Source organism: Lynx rufus, unplaced genomic scaffold (genome assembly GCF_022079265.1).
Source record: "Lynx rufus isolate CCGP_SWC_20201006 ecotype Redwood Valley unplaced genomic scaffold, mLynRuf1.p SCAF_28, whole genome shotgun sequence".
Taxonomy (NCBI): domain Eukaryota; kingdom Metazoa; phylum Chordata; class Mammalia; order Carnivora; family Felidae; genus Lynx; species Lynx rufus.
In genome coordinates, this window is record NW_025814843.1 from 545,370 (window position 1) to 569,952 (window position 24,583).

Here is a 24,583-nt window from a genome sequence, read left to right on the forward strand (position 1 = left end):
TTTTCCTCCATTCTCGAGGTTACCCTGCGACCAAACAAAAAGGACCTTGCATGGTGCATGCACGGTGCTTCTGTGAGCTGATGGCTTTGGGAATTCGCAAGGAAGCCAGTGTACCCTCATCTTGACTATGAAATAATTTTCCAGGGGAGCTACCTTGATGGGAGGTGTTGCTTTGGGCTTTTAAATTTTATGTTGAGGTGAAACTCACATGATGTACAATGAAGCATTTGAAAGCGTACAATCCAGCGGCTTTTCGTCACTCACCAGTTGTGCAACCACCACCCCTCTACTCTCCAACCTCGTCGTCATCTCAGAAGAATACCCCACCTCCAGGAACTAATTCTTTCCTCCCTCCAACGCCTGGCACTCGCTAATCTGCTTTTTGTCTCTCTGGATTTGCCCATTCTGAATATTTCATAACAGGAATTATACGGTATATGACCCTTTGTGTCCAGCTTCTCTCTCTTAGCATGCTTCCAGGCCTGATCCACGCCGTAGCATGTGTCAGTAGTCCGTGCGTTGTATGTTTGAGTAACACTCCCATTGTGTGGACCTTCCATATTTTGCTTATCTTTGTATCCATTAATGGATATTTGGGTTGTTTCCACCTTTGGGCCCTTATGATAAGGCTGTTATAAACATCCATGTGTAAGTTTCTATGTGGACATACGTTTACCTTTTTTTAAGATGTATACCTAGAGCGGATTCGCTAGAGCGGATTAGCGGTGTCATATGATATTTCCGTGTTGACTTTTTTGTGGAGCCACCAAACTTGCCCACAGTGGCTGCACCATTTTACGTTCCTGCCGGCAGTGCCTGAGTGTTGCTGTTTCTGCACATGCTCACCGACACTTCTTTTCTTTCTTTTTTTAATAACTCTGGCCACCATGATGGGTGTGAAGTGGTGTCTAATTGTGGCTTTGATTTGCATTTTCCTAATGACCAGTGATGGTAAATATTTTTTCATGTGCTTCTTGGTCCTTCGTATATCTTCTTTGGAGAACTGTCTATTCAAGTCACTTGTTCATGTTTTTAATTGGGTTGAGCTGTTTGTCTCTTTGTTGTACTTTCGGAGATGTGTGTGTGTGTGTGTATTTTTTGGAAATACACACGCGCGCGCACACACACACACCTTGGAGATATATGTATATATCTTCTGGATAGTGAATCCTTAGCAGAGACGTGATTTGCAGATATTTTCTCCTATTCTGTGGGTTGTCTTTTCACTTTCTTAATAACATCCATTGGTGTAGAAAGTCTAGTTTTGATGAAGTCCAGCTTACCTATTTTTTTCTTTAGTTGCTTGTGTATTTGTTGTCAAACCTAAGAGTCCATTGCCAAATCTGAGGTCATGAAGACTTAGCCTCTATGTTTTCTTCTACTAGTTTTATACTTGTAGCATTTTATTGAGGTTGCTGATGCATTCGGAGTTCATTTTTGTATATGATGTAAGGGTTGAGCTTCATTCTTTTGTTTTTGGATTTCTGGTCATCCTACCACCATTTGTTGAAAAGGTTGTTCTTCCCCCACTGAGTGGTCTTGGCACCCCAGCTGACCTCATTCATCTTACACAGTGAGTGAAGGGTGTGGGAAGGGTGTGGAAAGGTGCCTTGAAGAAGAGCTTGTCTAGGACGAGTTGAACACACGTTGAAATGTTTAAATGCCTTCCCCAGGCTGGTAGTTGGGCTGTTGGTTGCATGCTTGGCACTTTATTTGTTTGTTTATGTTTATTTATTTATTTTGAGACTGAGAGAGCACGTGCACGTGGGGGAGAGAGAGGGGGAGAGAATCCCAAGCAGACTCTATGCTGTCTGTGCGCAGCCTGACATGGGGTCGATCTCATGAAGTATGAGATCATGACCTGAGCTGAAATCAAGAGGCGGAATCTCAACTGACTGAGCCACCCAGGCACCCCTGGCATATTTTGTATCGAATGTCTCTACATTCCTGAAAATTTCTGTACCACCTCATTGTAGTCTGTCTCTGGCTTTGGTATCTCCACACCAGGAACTTTCCCCATTCAAGGAATACAAAGTGCCGAGGAGGAACCGAGCTGTCCGCAGAGCTTTGATGGGGACTTTCAAAGAATTTGTAGGAATTTTGTCAGTTTGCGGGGAGGGGCGAGGGGTAGATTGTGATTCTTAAACTGAGCCTTCGTACACCTGCTACAGAGGACTTCAGAGATCCACCACAGTATTACCGATCTGTGTCATAGTAACTTAAGGCATGGAATGTGATCAGAGCTGTGATTTATGAAGACACTACCATATACTAGGTGTACTGTGACGTTACAAAATTACCACACAAACCTATGAGGTGTTAGTGCTGTTACTATCACCATTATACCAAAGGGGAAACTGAGGCTCAGAGAAGTGGAGTAATTCATCAGAGGTCCATAAAGGTACATGGCAGAGCTGGGATTAATACTAGTTTCTGTAAATCTGTAAAGCTCTTGCCTCCATGCTGCATTGCCTCTCAAACATCTTGGTGAATCTCAGCCAAAAAAATTCTTTTTAACTGTTGAGTGGAGATAGTACCTTTCTTCCAGGTGCTTAAAGGACTTTATCTTACTTTCTAATGTGGTAACTAAGGGCCGGGTTCTATAGATGAGGTGGTTGAGAAAATGAGTGAGAGCAGCAGTCAGCTCTGTGGGTCAGGAAGTCAAGATTCTCTGGTTCGAGCGTATTTTATAGCTGTCCTTGAAGTGAGAGTAGGCCGGTAGCTGTTGTGTTCCTTTTTGTAATCCTGTAGGAATTCTAGATATAGTAAAACGGTTTTATGTGTCAGGTGGCCGAGAATCCTTAGGAGCTGATCGTACTCCATGAAAGTTTTCCCTTGTTTTAAATCCCACTCTTTCGGGGTGCCTGGATGGCTCATTTGGTTGAGCGCCTGGCTTCAGCTCAGGTCATGATCTCACAGTTTGTGAGTTCAGGCCCCATGTTGGGCTCTGTGCTGACAGCTCAGAGCCTGGAGCCTGCTTCTCATTCTGTCTCCTTCTCTCTCTGCCCCTCCCCACAGGCACTCTGTCTCTCTCACTCTCTCAAATATAAATAAACATTACAAGATAAATAAAATTCCCCTGTGTTTACAAATAAAAAAACCCCACTCTTTCAGAGAAAAGACAGAAGGTCCTGATACTTGAGAGTTAGGTTCTTTGTGAGATGTGGACGTTGACCCATCTCTTGGGTTCCTCAGCCCTTCATAGGAGCTTCCGGGGAAAATACACCTGCTTAGTATACACCTCACCTGCTTGGGATAGAGGTCTGAATGGGAGGGACCAATCATTTTGCAACAGGTGGGTTCTATGATTCAAGAGTAAGGAAATGGTATAAACGGTGAAATGTCTAAAACACTTAGGGGTTTCATTTGTGACCTTAAGCGTTACCTGTACATTTGTAATTAACTCTGATCTCTTCCCTCCATTCTCTTTGCAGCCATAGATCTCATGTATGGAGGGATCTACTGCTTTTTGTGTCAGGACTACATATACGACAAAGACATGGAAATCATTGCCAAAGAGGAACAGCGGAAGGCTTGGAAAATGCAAGGTTTGGTTTGGCCTAGATTTGTGTGCCTGATTTGTCTCTTAGTCCTGCATCCCCTCGTGTGTCTGAAGGGCAGAACTTCCCAAGAGAAAGACCAACATCTAGGGAGAAAGTGAGTGTTAGAGAGCTAGGATCGCAGCTAGGTTTTTGCAGGTTGGGTTCTGATTTGCTCACTCCCTCCTGTAGGCGAGAGGCAGGTCAGGTGACTGGCCAGACAGGTGCGTGGGGAGGGAGCTGAACCTTCCAAGCTTCTCATCGAGGCTCGGTCTTTCTGGCAACCAGCCGCCTCCAGGAACCCACCGAGAGTCAACTCATTAGAACAGAAGCTGCTCCTAATGCTCACGCTCTTATCACTTAGGAGGTTACCAGAGTTTGGGGAGCTCTGTGCCAGCAACCTGGGGCAGAGACCAGTATATGTTTTCTGCTCTCACAGTGGCTATGGTACCAGCGTGGGGTTCTCCGTTGCTGTCGCCTCCCTGGCCTCACACGCGCTCTCTTCAAGGGGTGCTGTCGGGGATGGACACAAACATTATGCAGCGGTTTTCTTTATTGTTCATTGATGTATTTTTTGGTTCCTTGATTTGTTTTTCTTTCTTTAGGCAGATGCTCACAGGTTTCAATGGTAGTAGGTGTAGTTTACCCCGTGTGGCTGGTGAGCAGTTCTCAACTAGTGACGGTTCCCATCACTGCTCACAAGGAGAACATATCTGTTTTACAGTTTTTGGCCTTAATTGCTCTGCCGTTTTTTTTTTTTTGAGAAAGAGCGAGCATGAGTGTGAGTGGGGTAGGGGCAGAGAGAGAGAGAGAGAGACAGCATCCTAAGCAGGCTCCCTACTGTCAGCGCAGAGCCCGATGTGGGGCTCGGTCTCACAAACCTGGAGATCATGACCTGATCTGAAGTCAAGAGTCAGACGCTTGACTGACAGAGACAACCAGGCGCCCCCAATTGCTCTGCTTTTAAAACAACCCCATATTTTGAGAGCAGAACAATAGAAACAGGTGCTCTCAGTGATCAGGATTGTTTCTGAAGAACAGTCTCTTTACCAACTTCCTACTCTTTTCCCTCTCAGAAATTTAGTAACATTGCCACTAAGTCTGAATATACCATTTCTTTGACAAGGACATTTAACGCACAGGAGCTAAGAAGTGCATGTCCCAGAATAAAATCGACCTCTTCTACGTAAAGTCATTCTACAATTCCATCCATCAATGAGATATTATATCTTTTAAAGTTTATTAAATTTTGCAGAAATTTTAGGTTGCAAGGAACAAGTACCTTTGAGTGAATCGGTATTTGCATGAAGTGTGACACTTAGTGGCATCTACGCCATTGTCTTTGGCTGTTCGACATGTATTTTCAAACGGCGAGTGCATTTTCTCCCTGTCGACTCACTCGTTCACGGGAGAGCCTTCATCTAAGTGCCAAGTGCAGCACTGCCTCCCCCCACCCCCCGCCCCAGGGCTGATGCTACAGGCTCTCTATTCAAGGATTAAAGGCTTTGAAAAAACATCCATCTTGGCATTAGCGTGACTGTGGCATTAACTGGAGGTATTGCTTTCTTTCTCACGGGAAACTGCTTATTCACACATTTTCTAAAAGAAACTCCTTTTACGTGTTCTTTTTAGCCCATTGCAATATAATATGGTTCTAGAAAGACCTCGTGTTATGGGATGCCCCGCTTTGAAATACAACCCGATTAAGTATTCTATCACCATCACTTTTATTTATAAACACACTTGATGAAACTTGAGCTCATGGCGCCTGGAACTGTCTTCCATCCGCTTAGGCGTTGGGGAGAAGTTTTCAACTTGGGAACCAACCAAACGGGAGCTTGAACTGCTGAAACACAACCCGAAAAGGCGAAAGATCACCTCTAACTGCACCATAGGTAGGTGGGCGACAGTGTTTGGAGCGGCCGGTCGTCTGTCCTCGCTGCCAGTGAGGCTTGCTCCTCTGGGTTTAACAATAGATGTAAACAGGTGGGCCTCATAGTACAGCTCTCTGTAAACCTGTGTATAACTCATTCCATCAATTGCCCTCCACCCCCAACTACTTCTGGAGCATCTGTCCTCTGTGGGGGGCTGCAGTAGGCCTAACGTGCCTAATGGTGATGGGCGGAAATGGTCCCTGCCCCGTGGCCCTGATGGTCTCTCCTGGGAAAAGATTCAAGTTGATTCTGACCAAGTGGAGGCTGTACATAATCTTCAGTGAGAGAGAAAAGGATGTGTGTGAGATGGTTCTCTGGGCTTTCTAAGACTTCAAGAATACATTTTAGAAACTTTTTAATAGGTTTTGTTTGTTAGGCTCCTTTCTGACCTTTCCCATCGTTCTGGAATATTTGTGAGCAGTTCTATCAAAATATAACGGCTGAAGTGAGGGGTAGGGTGATAGTGAGCATTCCTCAGGACAGTTCCCATAAAGGTGGCATAAAATTGGAAAATACTGCATTTCTTTTTGCCTCTTGAATGAATGCATGAAAGGCAACGAGCATGTACATGTAAAGGGAGGCACAGCAGTGCCATTGGGGTTCAGTGGGACGTGTAGTTCAGTGCCCGTCAGCCCTGCTGTCCCGTCTGCCTCCTGCCCAGGTCTGCGGGGGCTGATCAACCTTGGAAACACGTGCTTCATGAACTGCATCGTCCAGGCTCTCACCCACACGCCGCTCCTGCGGGACTTCTTCCTCTCCGACAGGCACCGGTGTGAAATGCAGAGCCCCAGCTCGTGTCTGGTGTGTGAGATGTCCTCACTTTTTCAGGAGGTGAGCGCCGTGGACTCTGGCAGCGTAACATTTCTGTCACCACTTGTGTTCTCCCTTTAAAAAAAAAATAAGGCTGACGGAATAAAGGGAAGCAGATTTCTGAAACCTCACACAGCGAGTATTTAACATATGCACTTGCTATGGAACATCGCCTTTTTCCAAAGGGAACTGTTAGGTGGGGACCGGAGGCATCACTTCGAGGCACACTGCTGGCTGGGAGGATGCGAAAGAGCCCTTGGAAAGGGGCATAGCCGGTGGAAGACATTTGTCTGTAAATACTGTGGCATCTCACGCTTCCCTCCTCTGGGGGACGGGTCTGCCGTCCCGATTCACAGCAGCGCACGTAGGCGCGCACACCGCTTCCCTCCTTTGTTCTCGAGGAGAGTGGACCTTCTGTTCCCTTGCCAGACCTGAGTGTGCTTCACTAGAACGTCTCTGTCGTCGGGTTCTGTCCTGTTTGGATCCTAGGCTGCTCCCAGGTGGTGCCTGTCCTTGTCTCCCTGACCATCGCTTAGAGCGTGACAGGGCTCAGGCCTGGGCTCAGGTGTCCTTGAGCTGGATCCTGTGTGCCTAGTGGCCAAAAAGCGTGCCTGGGCTGAAGTTGCTCGGCCGCCCCATCGGTTGTCGACAGGACCCGGATGTACTTCGGGGTCCGGCAGAGGAGCCTCGTCTGTTTCTGTCGGTACCTTTGCTGCAGCATTTCACTCCCACTCAGCAGCTGCCCCCCTGGTTTGCCTACCGGGCGCTCCTAATTCCTCATTTTGGCTTATCTGTAGAAAACGGAAGGGAGAGGACGGATTCAAAAAGTCCAGTGAGTCCAGAGAAAAATGCAGTTTGCAAAATAGAGTAGGGGAGTAAACTGGAACCGTTTTTTGTCAGAGTAGCCGTAAGAAGTTCTAGGCAGTTGTTAATTATTTTTTTTATTGTGTGTGCTCTGTGTTCAGAGGATGATATTTATTCCTGACAGGTTTTTTTTTTTCCCCATTTCCTTCTCTGTGTGTGTGTGTGTCTGAGCAGTTTTACTCTGGGCACCGGTCCCCCCACATCCCGTACAAGCTGCTGCACCTGGTGTGGACTCACGCCCGGCACCTGGCGGGGTATGAGCAGCAGGACGCCCATGAATTCCTCATTGCGGCGCTGGACGTCCTGCACCGGCACTGCAAAGGTGGGGGCCTGCTACAGCTCCCGGTGACCTGGTGGGGTTTTCATCACCCGTAAGAAACACGCCGTTAATACCTCAAAGAGGTTCTTCACAGTTTGTTTCTAAGGGCAGAGGAAACGTTCTGGGTGCTGTCTTCTGACCTTGCTGGGGTGGAAGAGCGTGGCAGCGGGCCTGTAAAAATGCTTCAGACGCCATCAAAACCGGCTCCCTCCCGTCACGGGTCTCCAGAAGGACTGGTCATTGCTCTGACACAGCCAGACACCTGAGAACACAAACCAGACCTTCACACTTGGCAGTTTCCCTGACCCTGAGTCACGTTCATTTTTGGGTCCCGCCAAGGGCTTTTTCAGATCTCTCTTAGGAGCTCCCTGGATCTTGGCTTCTGTCTCACAGCCCAGCCCCAGAGGGTCACAGCCTCCCCAGGGGTCTCAGATGCGTGTGGGGTTTGAGAGTTTGGGGAAGGGGACAGCGGACAGGAGATTAGGACCGAATAGCACACCGCCGAATAACAGCAAGCCCTTGGAGGGCTTGCTGGTGTTCCTCTTTGCTGGGTGCGGAGTGAGGTCAGGAGTTTCTGTTCCTGACACGTTCCCACGCGGTGCTGATGTGGCCCGTTCAGGTAGCACGCCCCAGTGTAGCTGGAGTGTGCAGGGGTAACCTGTGGCCTCCCGGCTGGTACAGCTGGTGGTAAGGGATTCCTGACTGGCTCTTTTTCTCTTCCACGGATTCTGTTAAAGAGCAGAGTCCACTTTTTCCAGGTCTTGTTGAACGGCCTCCTACGGCTCCTTCCCAGCCTCTCTCCGGTCACTGAGCTGCTCTCACAAATGCCCTGTCTTGTCTCACATTACAACTTAGAGGCAAGCCAAACCTGAAATAAGGTGGCTTGTTCCGATCAGCTGTCGGCGGCTTTGGGTTCTGGCTTTTTTGTGTACTTAATTTGTTTTCTCCTGAAAGACACACACACGATCCTTTCAGTGCTTGCCTGGGAAGCCTAATAGTGCTTCGTGGCTCGGGTAGGGTTTGGTTTCCCAGCACGAAGTACAACGTACACACAGAAAAGAGCCACTGTGTAAGATTATTAAATTATTATTCCAAGCATTTGAGGACGATCAGGAAACTTCCGTAACCAGCATTAGTCTATCCTGAAAATCAACTGCTTGACCATGCACTGGTGTTAAAACAACGTTCGTGTGACGAAAACACAATACGGTGATTGTGATCCCGTTCTCTGACATGATTCCATTTCACATGTCAAAAGAAACGTCCGGCTCTTCTCGTTAGAAGCACGGTCATCAGAATTCTCCTTCAGCCTTGCTAGGTCACAGCACACAGGAAGGCCCGTTAGCCAGGCCTGCCATGCCCTTGACTGTGTTCTTTTGTGTGGTTATGACCATCCGGTGTCTTTTGGCTTATTTTCCTCTGCGTCTTCTTGCTGTCAAAAGACCTAATGGGCATCCTTTATTCCTGTGTGATAATTTAACCTTTTTGACATATAATATATATAGATAGGCACAAATAGTCTAGCCCCATGGTCTAGTTGAATGAAAGTTCCATGGTATGTATTTTACAGTATTTCTTAATGTGTACCGTGCTCCATCACGTAAGCTTGGTACCCCTGTATGTGCACACACATTGAAGTAGAGAGGATGGGAATAGTACTTATCTCGGTCCAACCGATCGGAAGGAAAGCAGAGCTGTTCTTGAGGTTCCGGAGAGCAGGAGCTGACGAGAAGAGCAGAGACTGGCAGAAGTGCTGCACAGGGACTTCCTGAAGTCAGGGCCCCGGGCAGGACTAGCGCAGGGAAGGGGGGGCTTCCCTGGGCTCGCCACAGGCACAGTCCACCGGGCCACGCCACCGCGAAACTCTTCGGTCATTCCATACGTGGAAAAGGGAATCCGTAACTCTCCCCAGCTATTGGGCATTAGATACATTTTGGTGCCAAGGTAGAAGCCAAGCAGATCTTAGGGAGTGGAGACAAAGAAGAGAATTGAGAATAAGCCAGCCGGGTGGTTTCCTCTTTTCCCGCCAAGTCTCCCTCTTTGAAGCGTCTTCCTGTGCCCTTTCGAAAGCGTCGGCACTTCTGGCTTCCTCACGCCTCTGTAGGCGAATGGCCTTGCCCCTTGGGTTGTGGCTCCTGGAAACGTGCGGACTCTGGGGGCACAGCTGCAGATCACACAGCTGCGGTCTTTCCCCAGGTGATGACAACGGGAAGAAGGCCAACAACCCCAACCACTGCAACTGCATCATAGACCAGATCTTCACGGGCGGTCTGCAGTCGGACGTCACCTGCCAAGTCTGCCAGTAAGTGCGAGGCGTCCCGCACTGCACCGAGGGTTCTTCTGGAACACGGAAAGCTGTCGGGGCCGTGCCGGCCAGACCGTGATGTGGGACCCCAGGGCCTGTCGGTGAGGCCGACTTTACTCTGGGTGCTGCTTGTTGAACATCGTGGCACATGCTTAGCCGCCGAAGCTGCTGCGTTCTGCACAGTTTTTAAAAGTTTTACACTTAGAGGGGCGCCTGAGTGGTTCAGTTGGTTAAGCGTGACTCTTGGTTTCAGGTCAGGATCTCGTGGTTCATGAGTTGGAGCCCCATGTCGGTCTCCACGTGGACAGCGTGGGGCTTGCTTGGGATTCTTTCTCCCCCCACACCCACCCCGCCCCTTCTGTGTGTGCGTGCACGCATGCGTACCCTCTCTCTCAAACTTAAAAAGCTTTATATTTAGAGCTAAAAGTTGGTGCCACCACAGCGCCTTTTTGGTGATGTGCGGATAAATACAATGTTTGGTGGAGCGCGTGGATGGCTCAGTCGGTTAAGCATCTGACTTCGGCTCATGTCCTGATCTCACAGTTCGTGAGTTCAGGTCCCGTGTCGGGCTCTCTGCTGTCAGCGCAGAGCCTGCTTCGGATCCTCCGTCCCCTCCCTTCCCCTTCCCTGCTCACACTCCTTCAAAAATAAACATTAAAAGAGAAAGAAAAGAACGTTGGTCCTTATAGAGGAGCATCTGCAGCAGCAAGCAGATGTGAAGCAGATTCTGTTATTTTTTTAGATTGATAATTTTGATTTGATACTTTTTACTTTTGTGGAACATACAATTCTCGAAATTTATAATTTTTTTTTAAGTTTTTATTTAAATTCTAGTTAGTTAACACGTATGGTAAAATAGGCTTCAGATACAGAACTCAGTGATTCATCACTTAACACATAGCACCCCATGCTCATCCCAACAGTTGCCTCCTTAGTTAATACCCATCCCCCATCTAGCCCACCCCCCATCCCCACCCACCTCCCTCCAATGCTCTGTTCTCTACAGTTAAGTCTCTTGTGGTTTCCTTCCCTTTCTCTTTTGTTTTCCCCCTTCCCGTGTGTTCATCTGTTTTGTTTCTCAGATTCTACATAGGGGTGAAATCATATGGTATTTGTCTTTCTCTGGCTGGCTTATTTCGCTTAGCGTCATACTCTCTAGCTGCATCCATGTCATTACAGATGCCAAGATTTCATTCTTTCTGATGGCTGGGTCATATGCCATTGTAGAAGGAGAGGTTCAATGTAAGCAGCCAAGTCACCAGATGTGTTGAGATAAAATGGCTCCAGTAGAGAAGATGCGCATTAGCAGGTCGTCCAGAGCAGGGTCCCCAGGGACCAGCGGCCCTTCGTGCTGAGGCCACCTTTGTTCTTGTGTCCCCCCCCCATCTCTGCTCTCCGGTGTCCCTGACACCAGGAGCTGAATAAGAGCCCTGCCTTCCGGGGGGGCTGGGGTGCACACGGCAGATTCTTGGCACACGTGCTCCAAAGTGGGTTGCTTTTTATTTTACGGTTTCCTTTTCCATTTTCTCCAGAGTAGCGTCCCTGATTCTTTACAGCTGGAGCCTCTGCTTGGCATGCAGAGCTTTTATTTCCAGGAGCTTCAAGAAGGCACTGACTGGCGAGGTTGCAGGAACCCTCCCTTTCGACCTCAGCTCATGCTCCTGGTTTTTTTTTTTTTTTTTTTTTTTTTTTTTTTTTTTTTTTCAGTTTTTTAAAAAACCCTAGTCATGATCCGTTAAAATTATTTCAGAACCTATGGGATTACCACTTGCACTTTGCATAGGATGGACTAGATACCAGAAGGGGAACAGTTTGCCTGTTACGAACCCCGTTTTCTGTGACACAGCTTGTGTCATCGTGGGCCATTGCTCTAAGCAGTGTTTAGACTCACAGTTTTTCCTTTTTTAAAAGTTTTATTTATTTTTAAGAGAGCGCAAGCAGGAGAGGGGCAGAGAGAGGAGACAGAGGATCTGAAGTAGGCTCTGCACTGACAGCAGAAGTGGGGCCCCTGAGATCGTGACTTGAGCCAAAGTGGGACGCTCAACCAACTGAGCCACCCAGGTGCCCCTAGACTTACAGTTTTGAAGAACCTCCTCGTTGGCTCTGTGTTGCTGAACTCCTTCAGCAGGAGGTTGTCTGGGATTAATATCCTGTTTATTTTATTTTATTTTTTTAATGTTTATTTTTGAGAGCAAGAGAGAAAGAGTGCGAGCTGGGGAGGGGCAGTGAGAGAGGGAGACAGAGGATCCCAAGCAGGCTCTGCGCTGACAGTAGAGAGCCCGATGCGGGGCTCGAACTCACAAACTATGAGATTGTGACCTGAACCGGAGTCCAACACTTAACCGACTGAGCCACCCAGGGGCCCCAATACCCTGCTTAAATATTTGTAGTAACATTCCAGTCTGTGAGTTTCCTTTCTGTGTTCTTTAAAATAAACCTCTCCGCTAGAGGGAACCGGTTTGTTAAATAGAGCATTAAATGCCGCTGTCCGGCTGTGGGGCTGTGCCTGGTCGGTGTTTTCTCCACGTTAGGTGTGCTTGATGTCTCCATTCCACTTAGGCCCGCGGTTTCCAGCTCCCAGGCAAACATTCTACGGTTCTCAGATGCTGCGGCCGCACATCCATCAATTCAGAGTCTCTGGACGTGGGGCCCAGAAGTTTCTATTTTTCACAAAAACCCCAAAATGATTGTGATGATCTCCTGGGTTTGGAAATGGTTGCTTTAGGAGCAACCTTTGCCTTAAGAGGTTTACGTGCTGTTCCTCTGTAGGGCCACCTTGGGGGCCCAGGACGTGGTGTGTGGGGGCACTCAGTGTGTTTTCTGACCTTCGATGCCCTTTGGATGAAAGGGCAGAGCTGTGAGAGGACGTCAAGGTGCCGTCCGCCAGGGGGTGCCCCTGAAGGTGCATGGCTGTCCCTTCTCACCTCTGCGTTTATCTCCTCTTGCTTCTAGTGGAGTCTCCACCACCATTGACCCCTTCTGGGACATCAGTTTAGACCTGCCTGGCTCTTCCACCCCGTTCTGGCCCCTGAGCCCAGGCAGCGAGGGCAGCGTGGTGAATGGGGAAAGCCACGTAGCGGGAACCACTACGCTCACGGACTGCTTGCGAAGGTAAGAAAGCTGCCCACTCTTTTGTAGAAGAAGAATGGTCTCTCCTTGCAGGCACTTGTCTCTCCTTGCCTTGAGGCTCTTTGGGGTAGTGGTTGGTCAGAGTAAAGTCCTGATAAATTCAGGGCTACCCCAGGGCCCCAGTAGTATTTTTATTCACATGTCCTGTGTAGACAACAAGGAAAGATGTGACAGCCTGCAGGTGGCTCCCGTGGTCTGTCACATGTTTGCACGATGACTAGAGATTTCCATTTAGCTGGCTTTGCTTGTAGCCTGTGTGTGGCACGGCTGCTTACCCCCGCTCCCCGCCCCGCCCCGTGTCCGTTAACAGGGAGCCACAGAGCAGAAGTTGAAGTTCCCTCACCTTCTGGGACTAATGCTCTGCACCGGAGTCTGGCCCCCCCGCTGTGGCACATGGCCCTTCCTGGAGGCGATTAGCCTATTGTGGTGTTGTGTGTGTCCCTTTACCACACCACCGATTTCGACAAGTGCTGAGGGTTAGGGCAGGGTTGCTGTGAAACGTGTTAAGGTAGCTGGTGTCACCTGCAATGTTGCGGAACGGAAGCCCTTCCCACGCTTTATTTTAGTTGAGTTTAGTGTTCGACAACCTTTGTTGAATTAAAGGTTGCTGTAGATACGTTTTTGGGCGGAGGCGTTCCTTAAAAAGAGGGACAAGCTTCTTGGCATTTATCTTGCCCTGTACGTCAGCAGGCGCAAAGGTGCATGTGTAGAATTTTTCAGTGCATCGGCTTTGTTACACTAATAGGTCCAGATGTAAATGGGGCATCAGGACTTGTAATTTGGACAACAAGCGAAAGCTCAAAGCAAAAAACCCCACCATTTTCCAAGGGAGTCTTTACAACTCCGTTGAACTTAGTTGTGAATTTCAGTAAAACTGGAAGGTTGCCCACAGTGCAGAGGCAGGGAGGGAGCACTCGGCAAGCTGAGATGCACAGGGAGTGCCAGGTCGGGAGCAGGAGTGCCGCGGAGCCAGGTCCCTGCCCGAGTGGCCAAGAAGAGGCGGAGCACATCTGTCTCCAGTTTGTGTCACTTGCAAAGGGTCCCTTTTCCAGTTCCGCTATGGGAGTAGATGACGAAGCCGGCGGAGGTGTTTGTAATTCCGTGGCTGCAGAGACCCTCCCTCCTGAGTCTTCAGCAAGTGCGGGCGCTGCTAGGAGGCGGTCACCCCTCTGTAGCTGCCCTGAGGGAGCGCTCACTGTGCGCCCTGAACCCTTTGCGGTGGAGGTGGACTCTCAGCGGGACCACGAAGGCCTTCCTGAGAACGGGCCTGTCGCTTTCCTAGGTTTTCCATGTCCCCCTTTCTCTGGGCTCCGACTCTTTGTGTTGCTCTCAGTTCTGCTGCATTTACGTGCTGTGTCTTCTCAGTGCGGAGGAGACGGCCTCATACCACCTCTGTGTGCCCCCGCGGCCCCTCCCGTGGCGATGGGCGTCTCGTAGACACGCGAGTGAGTGTGTCCCCGAGTATGCCGGGCCGGAGGGCTTGCGAGGCGGTAGACGGCAGAAATGGACTGTGGTGAGCTTAAGCGGGTAAAGGTACTAGGGAGTTCGCAGAATCCACAGGAAGGCTAAAGAAAAGCCTGCTCAGCAAGCGGGTGGTCTCCAGAAGAGGCTCGGCGACCAGCATCCGGAAGGTGCAGCCCGCTGCTGGGCCAGCTGCTCTCAGGTGCAGTTGAGATGCTGCTCCCTGACAGTACAAGTTCTTCCTGCACTTGCTTCTTTAGTATGATTTTTCCAGATACCGAGGCCTAATGGCGGGCATCCGGCTGGTCAAGCCTAGGTCGTGTGCCCACCATGCAGGTGGGTGGGAAAAGTAATGACCTGGCTTTTGTGGTAAACCTCCATGAAGGGAGACAGCCCTGCCTTCCACCTAGGTTTGGAAATTCCCCAAACACGAGTGGAGGGTGAGCCGGATACATAATTGACAAGATCTGTGACCTGGGCTCTGTCGTCCTTCCATTCTTTACTTACAGCTATGTGAATTTGAAGCCAGATCCTCTTCGTGTCTGGCACCGTGGGACTTGTTCAGTACATTTTCTTGGCGCTGAAGCAGGTTTGGTTGACATATTTCGTGTCAGAAAGTTCACATAGTTTGGCAGAGATGACAGGGATTTGGGTGGGGGTAGGCGTGTTTCAGCTTAGGGGCACTGCACATGGAAAGAAAAATGACAGACGATTAGGAACTTCCAGAAGAATTAAAAATGGGAAAACCTCAAAAGATGACTCTTGACTTATATGCACGTTTTATTTTATTTTTATTTTTTGAGAGAGAAGAGAGAGCATGTACAAGTAGGAGAGGGGCAGAGAGAGAGGGAGACACAGAATCTGAAGCAGGCTCCAGTCTCTGAGCTGTCAGCACAGAGCCCCACACGGGGCTCGAACTCACGAGCTGTGAGATCATGACCTGAGCCGAAATCGGACCCTTAACCGACTTAGCTGCCCAGGCACCCCCGTTGGTGCACATTGTATAAGCGTCTCATCGTGAGAAGCAGTGTGCTTATTGGTCAGTAGCTTAATCAAGAATAGGTAGTCAAGTGAATATAATTGGCATAAAGGGTGTGAGTCAGATTTGAGGAGAGATGGAATGTTTCACCCGCGGTCTGACTGACAAGCCACAGAACGCGGCGTTTCGGGGAGTTGGAGCCTCTGTTACCGAGCAGAGTGTCTGGCTTTCGTTCCTTCTCTGGCGAGGATGGTGCGGGTCGGGGGCTCCATTAAGGAAGTGTTCTTTGCAGCCAGGCCTGGTAGGTTTGTTGCCCTGGGCGCTTGCTTTCCGCCGTCGATCGCCTTTCTGAATGTTTGCAGACCAGCAGAGTCTAGGCCTAATTTTAGCTGTGGGTTGGCATCGAGCTTCCAGATCTAGAAGTCAGTGTTCTTCCTCAGCGCACAGTGCTCTCTGCTCGGTAGTGACGCATGGTCTGAGTACTCGAGCCTGGGCCTGCCATCGCCAGTGCGGGCTGGACCAGTTTGTAGAGACGCTAGGGAGGCGGGTGCGGCCCCTGGGGTGGCCCTGAGCAGTCTGGTTGGGATGGGGCCAAACTGTTTTGAGTTGGAAAATTGGTTCGTGGGGTGGGGTTGTGGCGATTCAGGTATATCCAAAGTCTTCACTCTAAACACAGGTGCATTCTTCTCTCCTCCAGTCAGGTATGCAGTATTCAAACTACCCTGATTGTTTTTATAAAAAACTATTTTGTGCACTTTGTTCAAATCAGGATCCCAGACTAGGACCACACATACATTTGGTTGGTTGCTTTCACAGGTCCCTTCCCAGTCCGTAAGCTTCCGCTCCCCCTTTTGTTTTCTTGCTGTTTCTGTGCCGAGAAGCTCATTTTCCACAGAATTATGCACACTCTGGATTTTGTTGATTGCCTTTGTGGGCTAGTTCTCGCAGGTTACAGTCAGTGAACACAGATGCCTTGTTCCGTCCTTCTTCTCCCCAATGAGATCTAACTGCTCTCCTCAGATTTCCATTTCCTGGGCAGTACATGGGGCAGGCAGGGCCAGCGTTGGTCATGAGGGGGCGTCGTCGTGCCCCTGGTGAGATCACAGAATTTCCAAAGCATAAAGAAAGATTTCCAGGCCCCATGTGAAAACATGAATTTTATTTGTTTTTCAGCTTTAAACTTAAAAAATTTGTCATAAGTCCTATTGAAACATCCTGTTTCATGCGTTTTTCCCTCTAGTAACCACCACCTGTGACAGAAATGCTTGCCGACTTACTTAGTGCAACCTTTCTATTCTATGTTGTGATCTGTCTTCACCACTAGAAAATGTTCGTTTCCCCGTTGTTTAGATTTAACTTTTGAGAGACAGATTCACATGCATTTATCTGAAATAACTGGATACCCTTTACTCTTTACCATTTCCCCCAGTGGTGACATCTTGTAAAATCAGAGTTCAAGATCACAACCACGGTACTGACATTGGTACCCAGCCCTGCATCGCGACTCACAGCCACTCCTCCTGCCCTCCCACCGCTGCTGTCTCTTAACCCCTTGCAGCGGGAATCTGTTCTCCATTTCTGTAAATTCAGGATTCCAAGAATGTTCTGTAAATGGAACCCTAGGACATGTAATTTTAGGGCCCCATTTACCTCCCCAGTCGTAATTCTCTGGAGATTCTTCCGCTTGTGTGGATCCATAGTTTGTCCCTCTCTGTTCCTGACTAGCAGTATTCCATGGTGTCACGTAACCTTTCGTACACTAAGGAACATCTGGGTTGCTTCTTTCGTGGTTTTTCTTTGTTTTTTGTTTTGCTATTAAAGCAGATAAAGCTGCTCAAAACATCTGTGTACAGTTTTTGTGTGAGCGTCATCTCCTTTTTCTGAAATCCAAACACCCCTAACTATACGCATGTTTTTAAGTAGGGAAATTAGCCGATCACAAGCGGTCAAATGATTCTTTTCTGTCTTTTCCTTTTCTCACCTCTCCCACCTTTTTCTCCTAAAAATACAAACGTCTCATAGATTCACGAGACCAGAGCACTTAGGAAGCAGCGCCAAGATCAAGTGTAGCGGCTGCCATAGCTACCAGGAGTCCACTAAGCAGCTCACCATGAAGAAACTGCCCATCGTAGCCTGCTTTCATCTCAAAGTAAGTTTTCCAGTGGCAGACTCCATATTTAATCCCCAGTACAACTGAGAGCCTCTTGGTCTGGTGCAGGAAGTATGTCTTGTAACTGCGGTGACTCGGGAAAGAACACTGGAGAAACCAGAGGGTGGTAAGTTGGAACTCTTTCCCCGTCTTCTGTTGCCCAGAGAGGCTTGTGGTAAACGAAAGTAATGACTTCATGATGAAAATAGGATGTGAGTTGCTCTACTGGGGTCGGGGGGGGGGGTTAAAATTTTACTTCTCCTCCCACCCGGATTCTTCCCCCCTCGACATCAGTTTTCTGTTGTCCTTTTACTTTTTAAAAGCAAACAAGACCCTTAGCATTATGATCCAGTCCAGGGGTGGGTCAGCTTTTTCTGTAAAGGGTCAGACAATAAATATTTTAGGTTTCACAGCCACACAGAATCTTTGTTTTCTAATCTTTGTTTTATTTTATGGCCCTTTCAAAAACAAAAAACAAAACCGAACCATTCCTGGCTTTCTAGCTGGATTTGGTGGCCCGAGTCTAGGCAGAGGAATGTCTTTGTCTGGTGAAAAGAACAGTATGTTCCTTTTTGCTCCCAGACGTTATGGATATTCTGTTTTCTACTACCTTGCACTTTGCCGGGTTTGTCGTAGGATTACTTTCTTGTACGCTTGGAGTCGATCACTTTGGACAACCCCATCGTTTCAAGACTTCGTTTTTGAACTGTATAAATTAGATTTGTATGGATTAATATCATGTTGCTGAATCTGTTAGCTCTAGACGTGGCCGAAGGGCAGTTCAGAAAGGGAAAGCCCACTTTTGGGAGTTGCCCAGAGAGGCACCATCAGGGGAAACCCGTAGAGCTTCATCCTCTTCCTTCTCTCCCCCCACCCCCACCCCAAATTTCTGTAGCGATTTGAACACTCGGCCAAACTGAGGAGGAAGATCACCACCTATGTGTCCTTTCCCCTGGAACTGGACATGACCCCCTTCATGGCGTCCAGGTATGAAAGGGTTTGTTAAGCCGTATCTGTGATCAGGAGGGTGTGGTTCTATGGGGTCAGTGATTGGCACTGGGGGTCCCGATGAGCCGGTTTAGACATTGATGTATCCATACGTGCTAAAACTGAATTGTTATCCTGATCTTGACCCAAGACACATTTTAGTTTCCTCAGATGTGCTGCTTCAGCTTTGGGTTCTCCCTAGTGATCCTCGATCAGGTTTCAGACTTGGCAAGGTTGTTGAGGTGGGATCACCGCGAGAAAACAGCATGATCGCCGATGGGACTGATGTTGGCTACAGATAAACACAGTTGATTTTGCAGTTGTAGATTCCATTTCTCTTGTTTTCAAGTCTTGATATCCTAGACCACCTCAAATCTATCCTCCAAGTAAGGGCAACCTTCCCTAATATGTTAGACATGTGTTAGTTTCCTAGGCCACTGTAACAAATTACCACAAACTTGGCCTGAGGCAGCAAGGTGTCGCCACGGCCGCTCATCCTTGGAAGCGCCTGGGGAAGACTCTGTTCCTTGCCGGGACATGGGGTCAGTTCGATCTGGGCTGGCTCTGCGCCTCGTGGTAGACGCTCTGGGCAGGTCGGTTCGCCAGCCTAAGCCTCCCATCGCCTCACCTTCACCTGGGGATAGTCTGCCCCTAGAAGGGAGAGCTGCTGGAAGACCTAGAAAGCATGTCTGGAGCATACCTGGTGCCGCGTCGGGTGTAGGAGGCCCCGGTCGTAGTGGGACATCATTTGAGCCAGGCGTCTGCTTGGTTATTATTTCCAACGATGCTGAGTCTTGCTCCTGTTTCTTACAGCAAAGAGAGCAGGATGAACGGACAGTACCAGCAGCCAACGGATAGTCTCAATAATGACAATAAGTAAGTGGCACCTTGTGGGGTTGCCCTGGGCATCTCCAAGGTTGGGGGGGGGGAGGTGCGGGACCTCTGGTAGGCCTGGCAGGGAGGGCCCCGTGGTGGCAGCCCTCCTGTTTCTTTCGGCCCCTGGCCCGCTGCCTGTCTTGCTGCCCCCCGACCCCTGTTGAAAACGCTCAAGCCCTGTTAGGAAAGGACTTTTCACAGCTGCACCATAAACCTCCCTGATGTAGGAGCCTGACCCGTCTCTCCTGGCTTCTGTGCATGCACGAGGGCCCTGCATTTCTAGAGTGAAGGCTCGGAGTCTGAATTGTAGGCCTCTTGGCCTCTACCTTCACTGGCATTGCAATAAGGTCTCTGTTCTTTTTTTTTTTATGTTGAATTTATTTTAGAGAGAGAGAGCACAAGAGCGTGCACGAGCGGGGGCAGGGAGGAAGAGAGAGGGAGACACAGAATCCAAAGCAGGCTCCAGGCTCTGAGCTGTCAGCGTAGATCCCGACGTGGGGCTCGAACCCATGAACCAGGAGATCATGAGCTGAAAGCAGACGCTTGACCAGCTGAGCCACCCAGGCGCCCCAAAGCCTCTGTTGTTTCCTCCACCACCCTTTTTACTGGTGGTGTGGTAGAAAGCACAAGGCAGAGCATGGTTCCAGTACCCCCAGGACGGATTGCTGTCCCCACTTCCACTAAATGTGGTTCCCGCAAAGCAGCCCGAGAGCCAGGTGGGGCTAGGCAGGCTTTCTTTCCCTCCGTGCTCCAGCTCTCATTCCTGGGGTGTTCCCGTTTAGTATCACGGGGCTACTGACTGCAGGCTTCTGGCCGCTTCAGACTATGTGGTTTCCGACCGTGATACCGCTGAGCTAACCACGCCCTCTCCCCACACCCTCTGTCCCCTCACTTGCTCCCACGCTAGGTACTCCCTGTTTGCGGTAGTTAACCACCAAGGGACCTTGGAGAGCGGCCACTACACCAGCTTCATCCGGCAGCACAAGGATCAGTGGTTCAAATGTGACGATGCCATCATCACCAAGGCCAGCATCGAGGACGTGCTGGACAGCGAGGGGTATGTGTGGGTAGCAGCTGACTCCCCGAGTGTGTAGCCACTCAGGGATTTTCACCGTCAGTCGCTGAACTAATGAGGCTTGTTCTGGACAGGACGCCAGCCTGGGTCGGTCGCTGGCCAGGAGAGGATATACCTCTTGGTCACTCTGGATCGTACCTTCATTCAGACCACGCAGTCATTTATTTTACCCACGACGTGAGCTGACACATCAGTTCTCGGGGAGCTTGTTCTTCTCTACCCATCGTATTCCTCCTCGGCCCCCCGCTTTGTTAAATCCCTATTCCTCCTAAGACTGTCAGTGGGATCCCGGCCCCAGGGGTGGGCTGGGATGAGCCACCGTGAACTCTGTGAGGCATCTGCCCTTTGTGTTTACTTGCAGCAGGGAGGCCTCTTGCTAGAATCGGTGTGGAATTTGTGTTGAGAGCACGGTTTGTGGGCCTGAGGAGGCCACCCAAAGGGGCGGGTTTGGACTAGGCGCCGTTGCGGGGTCTCACCCAGAGAAGCGGGAGGCAGGACTGATGGGGCTCACGACTTGCCGGTGGGCCGGTGGGAGGACGGGCTTGGGGCTCCAGCGTTAGGCGGGGGCAAGGACCCTCCCCCTTGGGAACTAAGACTCAAAACCCAACCAAGCAAGCAGTCAGACTGGCAGCGTGTGCCAAGGCCACCGTGCAAGGCCAGTGGCAGGTGGCGGGGGGTGGTTTTGTTTTCCCTTCTCATGAGTTACAACATAAGCTTGCTTTCGTCTCCGCCTCCCCAGGTACCTGCTGTTCTACCACAAACAGTTCCTGGAATACGAGTAGCCTTATCTGCGGCCGGACGGGAGAGATGAGGGCGATGAGTTGGCAGAGCCTCACAGAACGGTCCCCGTCCTCCCCGACTGCATGACGCCACCTCCCCCCACGGAAGTGCCCCCAAGAGTGCCAGCTTCCTCCGTGGCCTGGGCCCAGCGGCGGCCCGGGTCGGTGCCTGGGGGGTCGTGGCGTTCGCTGCGCTCGGAAGGAGGCCCCGGGGACCGCGCCACGGAAGCATTTAAAGGCGGGTGTGCTCTGCGTGGGCGGGGGCAGAGTGGACGCGTCCCTGGTGTCTCCTGTGCTCCTCAAGAAAATGTGCGGGGGCCGGGGTGGGGGGGGGGTCCATTTTTAAATCATGGGTCCATTAAAGCAGGAAAGTAGAGGAGCCAAAGACACTGCGTGAGGACAAAGGACTTTGCAAGTACCTTTCTCTCTGTGAGTTTAGTATTAAATATATATATAGTGTGGAACTCTTAGCCGCCGTCTTGTCAGCAGATACAGAGAACCCCCCCCAGAGCCTGTGGAACCGAAGACACTCCCTGGGGTCTCCAGGCACATCTGTTCCGCAGATAACTTAGCATCAAACTGCATGTGGAAGCGTCAGCCCAGGTGTTCTCTCTTGGTTTGTTTTTTTTTTTTTTTTTTTTAGAAATAGGCACTTTCTAATCCTCCCTCCCCTTTTCTCTCTTTTTCCACGATGGTGACTTTCATAAACGTAATGGTAGTAACGTGAATGAATTACTGAATTTATACTGAAGTTGAGGTCGTTTTCCTTTATTCTCTCGAGAGTGAATCTTGCTTCTGAATCGGGGCCGATTTTGTTGCTTCCCCTCCGCCCTTCCCTCCGGAAGTGTCCGTGTCCTGGTTTTAACCAGGCAGACGCAGCAGAGGAGAATCAGGCTGCAGCTAAGTGTCTCTGTCATATTAATCTTTTGAGTAAATGAAGTGTTTTCAGTGGCTTCTTCGTTTCCCTTCCTTGTACTTTGTCCTGTCGCCGGTTGGCGGCTCCCGTGGGGGACTGAAGCGGGAGTGGCCCCCGGGGGGGGCCTGCTTTCATTGCCGTGTGCCTCTGCTCTGCATTTGGTGTAGTTTGAACGGTAGCAGGGAGAAAATGGCTTTGTGATCGAGCTGGTGGGGAGAGGGAGGAGCCGCTTGAGGAGATGGAAACACTTTGCGTTGTTCCTCGTAAGATACCTTGCATGCATCTGTCTGTCCAAACCCAAGCTTAGATTGTCCGCTTCTGAGAACTTACCAACCCAGAGATGTGGGGGAGGAAATGCTTTAGCATATGATTCGTGCAACAAGCAGTGCTTGTCCCGGGAGCCTGGTCTGCATCTGAACTGTGGAGTGTTCTTTCCTGAAGAGGAGGAGAATCCTGTTTCAGGCTCAGCATGCCGTTTCATAAAGAGCCAGGTGGTAAATATTTCAGGCTTTGTGGGCCAAGTGGTCTCTGCCATAGGTAATACATAAAGACGTGAGTGTGGCTGCGTTCCAGGAAACCTTCCCGTGGACGCTGAAATTGGACAGTTTTCACATGTCATGAAATTTTTTTTCCTGCTACATAAAAATGTACAAACTGTTCTTAGCCGGCAGGCCGTGCGGAAACAGCGGACCACATCCGGCTCATTAGCCTAGTCAATTTAGGAAGTGGTAGCAGCAGCAGGAGTGGAGTAGTTACTGCTCAGTGTGGAAGACGCTAGAATACATGAAACAGCAGTCATCTGCTGCAGCAGCATCACACGTGACGAACTCCCTAGTGATGCAGTTTTTAAAGCACTTGCTCAGTTCATTCTCATTTTAGGAATAAGTGTTTGAAGATAGCAGGCGTCATCAGAAATACGGATGGGTGCAGATTTCCAGAAATGGCCACGTGTGCTGAGTCTGTGTGTGTGTGTGTGTGTGAGAGAGAGAGAGGCCGGCTGTGTTGTGAAGATGTCTTTTGGGGAGAGCCGTTGCCCGTTAATAAGGAGCACCCTGGGAGAAAAGCTGACTTGGCCTGCAGAGTTCCGAGCCATGTGCTTTGCTGCCTTGTGGCCTGGCTTTACCGGATTGTTCTGGGTTTTCTGGCAGGTTCCCTGTGGTCTGGCCAGCCCTGCTTCCCCCGTCTGTCCCTGCTCGTGTTCAGGAGCTCGGCTGCTCCAAGAACAGGAGGACTGGGGACAGACAGGCCACGTTAATCTTTTGTAGACATCAAATGCTTATACCCAAATGAATCCTCTGCCTTCCCTTTGGCCCTGGCGCTCTCTGCCTGTGCCGGGAAGCCCCCCTGTGGCAGGAAGAACTGGCCAAGCTGTTACCGCAGGGGTTGCCCTCTCCCCGTGCTGCCAGCAGGGCATCCTGCCGTCGGCGTTTTCGTGTCAATTTGCCACGTTAGGAACAAAATCCTCCGTGACGGACCTGGGAATTTTTCCTTTTGCTCCCGATCCAGCTGTGAAATTCCAGAAAATGGCTTTCTCATTTCCTAGTAACCACCCCTGTATAGGTATTCAGGTCATTACCAAGTGCGTCTGACACTAAGGGATCACTGGGTGACCTCCCCCCCACCCCCACCCCCACGCCCCCACCAGTGTTTTTAAAACACCCTGCCTTTCTGAGATGTTGGCAATCATTTCCATGCTCCACGGTGAGACCAGCTTTCCATCTTCAGAGTCTGCTGTGCATTCTGAGCAGTGTCCGGGCCGGGGCAGCGGGGCGGGCGGCCCGAGCGGCCGGGCCTCTGCTGCAGGGCGAAGGACGGTCTGAGGTCTCCTTCCTGCGGCAGCGCCACAGCCCCCACGACACGTCGCCCCGTGCTGTCGTAGTTTGGCTTGGTGTGTCTGCTCTCACCGGGTAAAATGGCCGTTCTTTTGACGATTCAAGTGACTGTTTCATTTACTATAACCTTGAAAACGAAAATCGTGAGAAAAAGATTCCAATGATCGTGCTGTGGATTTTATTACCAAGATGTTTACACCCCCCTCTTACCTGTCATTTTAAGGAACTGTCGACCCTTCTACCTTAATGGCTTGTAGTCTTTCCTATGTCATAATAAAGCTACATTTTCTTCCGAATTCTGGCCAGCTCTTCTGTTCCTAATGACGGCAGCTGAAAAGGGCACGGTGGATGAGTGGCCACACTGTGTGGATGCCTGGGCACACTTTGTCGTGACGGGAACCCCGCCAAGGTCCGCGGCCAGACCTCGTGCTTGGTTTGGACCAGTCTAGCGACTGCTCTGAGTGTGGGGGAGTCCACACACCCCACGTTTCCTCATGTCCTGTGATGGGCTCACTGCTCTTTGGCCCCCTCCTCTTGTGGGGACATATCCATGGACTCAGGACAACCGTGGGCTTTCAGGAGCTTCTTTAAATGCAGGAATCCTTACCAGGGTTCGACGACAGGATCCG

General features: G+C 50.0%; 1 protein-coding gene across 2 annotated transcripts in view; it reads left to right on the forward strand.

Annotated features, from left to right (window-relative positions):
- Nucleotides 1-24,250, forward strand: part of USP22 (ubiquitin specific peptidase 22) — a 44,539-nt gene extending 20,289 nt beyond the window's left edge. For both annotated transcript variants that reach the window (XM_047089642.1, XM_047089643.1), the window contains 11 exons: nucleotides 3,435-3,548; nucleotides 5,333-5,434; nucleotides 6,135-6,304; nucleotides 7,322-7,469; nucleotides 9,663-9,768; nucleotides 12,724-12,882; nucleotides 17,363-17,489; nucleotides 18,385-18,476; nucleotides 19,290-19,352; nucleotides 20,260-20,409; nucleotides 21,167-24,250. In XM_047089642.1, coding sequence (XP_046945598.1) covers nucleotides 3,435-3,548; nucleotides 5,333-5,434; nucleotides 6,135-6,304; nucleotides 7,322-7,469; nucleotides 9,663-9,768; nucleotides 12,724-12,882; nucleotides 17,363-17,489; nucleotides 18,385-18,476; nucleotides 19,290-19,352; nucleotides 20,260-20,409; nucleotides 21,167-21,209 — 1,274 coding nt within the window. In that variant the 3' untranslated portion in view covers nucleotides 21,210-24,250. The remainder of the gene's footprint in view (nucleotides 1-3,434; nucleotides 3,549-5,332; nucleotides 5,435-6,134; nucleotides 6,305-7,321; nucleotides 7,470-9,662; nucleotides 9,769-12,723; nucleotides 12,883-17,362; nucleotides 17,490-18,384; nucleotides 18,477-19,289; nucleotides 19,353-20,259; nucleotides 20,410-21,166) is intronic.
- The last annotated feature ends 333 nt before the right edge of the window (nucleotides 24,251-24,583 follow it).